Below are 6,884 nucleotides of genomic sequence, written 5' to 3'. Positions count from 1 at the left end.
CCTTGATGAAAACCTGCACCAGAGTGCTCCGGATCTCAGCTACTATAGCTGTGTGCTTAGGGTGGTTGTCCTGTTGGAAGGTGAACTTTCGCCTCAGTCTGAGGTCCAAAGCACTCTGGAGCAGGTTTTCATCAAGGATCTCTCTGTACTTTGCTCCGGTCATGTTTTCCTCAACCCTGACTAGTCTCCCAGTCCCTGCTGCTGAAAAACATCTCCACAGCATGATGCTGCTACCTCCATGTTCCGCTGTAGGGATGGTGCCAGGTTTCCTCCAGAAATGACGCTTGGCATTCAGGCCAAAGAGTTCAACCTTGGTTTCATTAAACTTGTTTCTCGTGGTCTGAGAGTCTTTAGGTGCCTTTTGGCAAACTTCAAGTGGGCTGTCATGTGCCTTTTATTGAGGAGTGGCTTCCATCTGGCCACTCTACCATAAAGGCCTGATTGGTGGAATGCTGCAGAGATGATTGTCCTTCTGGAAGGTTCTCCTTTCTCCACAGAGGAACTCTAGAGCTCTGTCAGAGTGACTATCGGGTTCTGGGTCCCCTCCCTGACCAAGGCCCTTCTCCCCGATTGCTCAGTTTGGCCTGGCGGCCAGCTCTAGGAAGAGTCTTGGTGGTTCCACACTTCTCTCATTTAAGAATGATGGAGGTCACTGTGTTCTTGGGGACCTTCAATGCTGCAGACATTTTTTGTTACCCTTCCCTAGATCTGTGCCTTGACACAATCCTGTATCCTGAGGTTTCTGTTTTTAATTTTTAATAAACGTGCAAAAATGTCTAAAACCCTGTTTTCACATTGTCATTATGAGGAATTGTGTGTAGATTTCTGAGGATTTTTTTTATTTAATCCATTTTATAATAAGGCTGTAATATAACAAAATGTGGAAAAAGGTCAAGGGGTCTGAATACTTTGAACGCACTGTAAGTTATCACTTCCAGAACTCAAGATATTAGAATATGTGTTGGATTGTAGCGCTAAATGTAGAAAATGAAATAAGAAACATTTGTTGTTTACTTTTAAGTCGATGTTTATGTCGATTGTGATGCCCGCCGTCCTCCCTCCCAGATACACTGCTGTAAACTCTTTCAAGTGTGATTTACTGTTCCTGTCCTAACTGTTGTCTTTTTGTTACACTGGTCCCATTCTCAGAGGCCATTTTAACTAACACTGCAGGTTTCAGTAAAGAAAATAACCCTACAGGTTGACAAATGCACTGTGGCTCTCTTCTTTGGCAGTAGTGGTGTCTTGGAATTTAGAACTATGCTGCTGTGCAATACTGTTTGTTCTCCTTTGTTGACGGAATATTGAGTTAACTGATGCTGAGCTGAGCGAAACCCATCAGTTTCACATCGTCAGGGATCTCCGACTCATCTATGCCAGATGCCTGAGAAAGAAAGAAAAATACATGTTCAGTGTATCTGTCTTTGTAGGATGTTCAGCAGGGCATACTGCTGTTTGAACAGGACAAAAATGGAAGCTTTGATTGAAACAAAAAATATTGAACTTACCAGTTTGAAAGTTACATTTTTATTGTTGAAAGGATCATCAACAATCTTCTGCAGGTTGGCAGCAACTGGAAAGAATATATATGTGGAATAAGGAATCTGAACCTCTCTAAAACCAGCATAATTTTTGCCATCTCTGGAGTAAATGACCGTGTCTGAAATTTGTCTTGCCTACTACTTACTAAAACTAAATACTGTGTACTAATCGTTCTACATACTATTTAGAACGTACTGTTTAGTAAAACGTATGCACTAAGCAACAAATATCAACATACTAGTGTCATGACGTGGCCCTCTTTAGATATAGCAAGCACCAACTCTCTCTCTCGCACCACCTCTCTCTTCCCCCTACAACCAGGCTCTGTTATCTCAGGTCGTAAATTCCTGAAGGAGACTCTCTCCCTCATGCAGTATCGAGAGAGAGGGTTCACAGTAGAACAAAGGAACTTCTTCTACCTCATAGAACTTGAGAACGGAACAATATCCATGTTTTGGAGAATGTGTAAACGGTCGGTGGAGAATTCAGCTACGACCGGTCCATTTTGTCTAATGTTTGTGACCTCATAAGAGACAATACAGCCACATTACCATAACTCTGTTTATACAAGAGTCTCCATTATGAGATTTGCACCTAATTATTGTATAAAATCAATGAGTATAGATGAAACTATTTGTGATATTATGTAATGTGATTTTATACTGTTTAATGAAAGAGAATCCAATTCCCTTTAAAATGTAACTAAGTCATTGGCCCACCCAATGAGCAGACATTGATCTGGCGTCATAGGACAGCCTTTTTCTGCTGTTCCGAATATAAACCCCACTTCAGACCATGCGTACCTCGATTACCGAGAAGGCTAAGGTTTGAGTAGAGACCATGCATTCCTCGGTTGTTGAATTCCTAACCAAACCACGTGGAGCATTGGCTACACTGGTGGAAATGGTTCAACTATGAGACTATCGATACCGACAGAATAAGAGCAAATCTTCGATACTAATTACTAGTCTGCAGCTAGAATTTATGTCGACCTGGAATGCGAAGACCGACAACCGCCGAAACATCTATTCTATAAGAACATTTCTGAATGTTACTCTGAAGTATCCATTCTAACCACAGACTCCAGGGACGCAGAGAGAATCTCAGATGAATTTGCCAACAGAAAAGGACGATTCCAAAAGAGATCACGATGACACACTGAGTGTAAATATATATATTGATTGCAATTATTCCCGAATGAGTGAGCGTTCATGTGCAAAGGATTAGCATTTCAATTATTATAATTATCCACTGTGTAGTGACTCTCGTCTTTCCCGGCCTTCTCAGTCCACACCCACTTCCCTTATCATTTCCTTGTAACCATATCTACTGTTTGTTTGTTTGTTTATGCATTTCTGTGATTATTTAGTTAGTAAATAAATGATTAAGACAATTGATGTATGGATGATTCATAGTGAAGGCTGGGTTTGTGCAGATAACCAACAACTTACAACGTTTGGAATGAGACTCACGTGAGGTAAAGAACAATTAATTAATTAGAAGACTAATTGGTCAGATATTAAAATATCTGAAAAGTTATATTAGGAAAATTATAACTTCGTAATCTGAAGATTTTCCTTGGTGTCCCGACTTCCTGGTTAATTACATTTACATGATTAGTTTAATCACGTAATAATAATTACAGAGAATTGATTTCATAAAATAAGTCTTCACTTTAATGATGCCAAAGACACGACACTAGGCTCACCCATACTGAGAATGTGTCATCTAATGCGCAATTGCGTTGTTTCCAGCCATTTGTTACTTTTTCTACAGCCCGTCCCTTTCTTTGATTATCAGCTGTTGTCAAACACACATAGGTCTGAAAATATGATTCTCTTCCTTAATAGTGTGCAGCTAAATCTACTAGATGAAAAGCCAAAATGAGTATGACATCCTGGCATTTAAAGCATACTCAAATTTCTAAATGTTACACTATAAAATATTATATTTTCACATAACCAAAATGTGTTGTCTCAATCAGTCATTTCAGCCTGACCTGTGACTTCACTGACCTCTAGTAGCTTTGGTCAAGTTACCATAGTGAGGGACATGTTATCCTACAGAAGATCTCTCTAAGCTTTGGTTTCATACTCACCAACCACTACGTCTTTCCCATCGACTAGACCTGCGGATACCAACTCCTGAGACACTCCATCTGATGAATCTGAGGGAAGGTAGGTGGGTGGGTGAGTGAGTGAGAGAGAGAGAACAAAACCAAGAGATATGGAGATAGATGGGGAGAGAAACAGAGCAGGAGTGGTTAGTTATGTGAGAAGAAAAAAAGTCTGATGGGTCCATATATGTGATTGTAACCCATTAACAGGTTGACCAGAAAAGCCACATCCCTGATATGCAGATGACTGGCAACCCTGATTAGAAACACCTGCTTCTCCCCTGTTGATCCCTATAAATGTGGTTTCTGATAGGAAAAGATTTTAACCTACATGAAGACTTAAGTTGAAACATCTGTTCTGAAGCAGTAAAAGTAAAAGTTAGCTTTATGCAACATATTTTTTAGTGTGAATCCCATCACACTTTTTTGCTAATCTGGATTCACTGGTTTTATGCAACCATCAGACTTTTGGGTGAATGCGATGGTCCACTTTTGTTTAGTGGTTAGATACAGTGCCTTCAGAAAGTATTCACACGTCTTGACTTTTTCTACATTTTGTAAGGTTACAGCCTGAATTTAAAAATATATTAAATTCATTATTTTTTTTTCACTGATCTACACACAATACCCCATAATGTCAAAGTGGAATTATGTTTTTAGAAATGTCTACAAATTATAAAAAAATGTATGGGTAAAATCATTTGAGTCAATAAGTAGTCAAACTTTTTGTTATGGCAAGCCTAAATAAGTGCAGGATTGTTGAGGAAAACTTGTTCCAACGATCAGGCAGAGCTCATTATCCAGTTTATAAGAGTTTATTAAAACAATTGCAGGGAAGTTCACTCAGGACAAACAGAAGCAGAAGAACAAAAAAAATCTACATAATCACAGTCATTTATATAATTTACCAGTCAAAATGTTGGACACACCATTCAAAAGGTTTTTCTTTATTTGTACGATTTTCTACATTGTAGAATAATAGTGAAGACATAAAAACTATGATATAACACATATGGAATCATGTAGTAACCTAAAAAAAAAGTGTTAAATATATTTTAGATTCTTTGAAGTAGCCACCCTTTGCCTTGATGACAGCTTTGCACAGTCTGGCATTCTCTCAACCAGCTTCACCTGGAATGCTTTTCCAACAGTCTTGAAGGAGTTCCCACATATGCTGAGCACTTGTTGGCTGCTTTTCCTTCACTCTGCGGTCCAACTCAGCCCAAACCATCTCAATTGGGTTGAGGTCGGGTGATCGTGGAGGCCAGGTCATCTGATGCAGCACTCCATCACTCTGCTTCTTGGTAAAATAGTCCTTACACAGCCTGGAGGTGTGTTGGGTCATTGTCCTGTTGAAAAACAAATGATAGTCCCACTAAGCACAAAACAGATGGGATGGCATATCGCTGCAGAATGCTGTAGTAGCCATGCTGATTAAGTTGTGCCTTGAATTCTAAATAAATAACTGACAATGTCACCAGCAAAGCACCATCACACCACCTCCCCCATGCTTCACGGTGGGAAATACACATGCAGAGATCATCTGTTCACCTACTCTGTGTCTCACAAAGACACGGCGGTTGGAACCAAAAATCTCAAATTTTGACTCCTCAGACCAAAAGACAAATTTCTTGGCCCAAGCAAGTCTCTTCAACTAATTGGTGTCTTTTAAGTAGTTGTTTCTTTGCAACAATTCGACCATGAAGGCCTGATTCTCCTCTGAACAGTTGATGTTGAGATGTGTCTGTTACTTGAACTCCGTGAAGCATTTATTATTTCTGAGGCTGGTAACTAATTCACTTATCCTCTGCAGCAGAGGTAACTCTGGCTCTTCCTTTCCTGTGTCGGGCCAGTTTCATCAGGGCACTTGATGGTTTTGCAAATTGCACTTGAAGAAAAGTTCAAAGTTCTTGAAATGTTCTGTATTGACTGACCTTCATGTCTTAAGTAATGGACTGGCGTTTCTCTTTGCTTATTTGAGCCGTTTTTGCCATAATATGGACTTGGTATTTTACCAAATAGGGCTATCTTCTCTATACCAGCCCTACCTTCTCACAACACAACTGAGTGGCTCAAACTCATTAGGGAAAGAAATTCCACAAAATATATTTTGATGTGTTAAACACTTTTTTGGTTACTACATGATTCCACTTGTGTTATTTCATAGTTTTGATGTCTTCGGAACTAGAAGAACAAGCACTTCGCTACACTCACATTAACATCTGCTAACCATGTGTATGTGACCAATAACATTTTATTTGAGTCACTGTTATTCTACATTGTAGAAAATAGTAAAAATAAAGAAAAACCCTGGAATGAGTAGCTGTCCAAACTTTTGACTGGTACTGTACTTCACCTACACAAAGAACTGCTTACCCCTACATACGCGATAAGGGGTACTTGGCTGCAATCCCTTAATGCATTATACAAAAGAGAACTGGTTCTAACCAGTTAACTTGGGTCAAACATTTTGGGTAGCCTTCCACAAGCTTCCCACAATAAGTTGGGTGAATTTTGGCCCATTCCTACTGACAGAGCTGGTGTAACTGAGTCAGGTTTGTAGGCCTCCTTGCTCGCACACGCTTTTTCAGTTCTGCCCACAAATGTACTATGGGATTGAGGTCAGGGCTTTGTGATGGCCACTCCAATACCTTGACTTTGGTGTCCTTAAGCCATTTTGCCAGAACTTTGGAAGTATGCTTGGGGTCATTGTCCATTTGGAAGACCCATTTGCGACCAAGTTTTAACTTCCTGACTGATGTCTTGAGATGTTGCTTCAATATATCCACATAATTTTCCTTTCTCATGCCGCCAACTATTTTGTGAAGTGCACCAGTCCCTCCTGCAGCAAAGCACCCCCACAACATGACGCTGCTACCCCCATGCTTCACGGTTGGGATGGTGTTCTTCGGCTTGCAAGCCTCCCTCTTTTTCCTCCAAACATAACGATGGTCATTATGGCCGAACAGTTCTATTTTTGTTTCATCAGACCAGAGGACATTTCTCCAAAGAGTACGATCTTTTGTCCCCATGTGCAGTTGCAAACCGTAGTCTGGATTTTATATGGCGGTTTTGGAGCAGTGGCTTTTTCCTTGCTGAGCAGCCTTTCAGGTTATGTCGATATTGGACTCGTTTTACTGTGGATATAGATACTTTTGTACCTGTTTCCTCCAGCATCTTCACAATGTCGTTTGCTTAGTTCTGGGATTGATTTGCACTTCTCGCA

General features: G+C 40.2%; 1 protein-coding gene across 2 annotated transcripts in view; it reads right to left on the bottom strand.

The window, feature by feature from the left end:
- Nucleotides 1-1,009: 1,009 nt before the first annotated feature.
- The window catches only part of LOC106600551 (serine/threonine-protein kinase OSR1), a 46,358-nt gene continuing 40,483 nt past the window's right edge, over nt 1,010-6,884 (bottom strand). For both annotated transcript variants that reach the window (XR_001327834.2, XM_014191988.2), the window contains exons 15-17: nt 3,641-3,709; nt 1,509-1,573; nt 1,010-1,384 (exon numbers count right to left, since the gene is read on the bottom strand). Coding sequence is in view for 1 of the 2 variants with exons in the window: in XM_014191988.2 (XP_014047463.2) it covers nt 1,310-1,384; nt 1,509-1,573; nt 3,641-3,709 (209 nt within the window). In the remaining variant the exon portion in view is untranslated. The remainder of the gene's footprint in view (nt 1,385-1,508; nt 1,574-3,640; nt 3,710-6,884) is intronic.

Source organism: Salmo salar, chromosome ssa03 (genome assembly GCF_905237065.1).
Source record: "Salmo salar chromosome ssa03, Ssal_v3.1, whole genome shotgun sequence".
In the NCBI taxonomy this organism is placed as follows: domain Eukaryota; kingdom Metazoa; phylum Chordata; class Actinopteri; order Salmoniformes; family Salmonidae; genus Salmo; species Salmo salar.
Note: the sequence above shows the minus strand (reverse complement) of the source record. Positions and strands in the feature narration are given on the sequence as shown.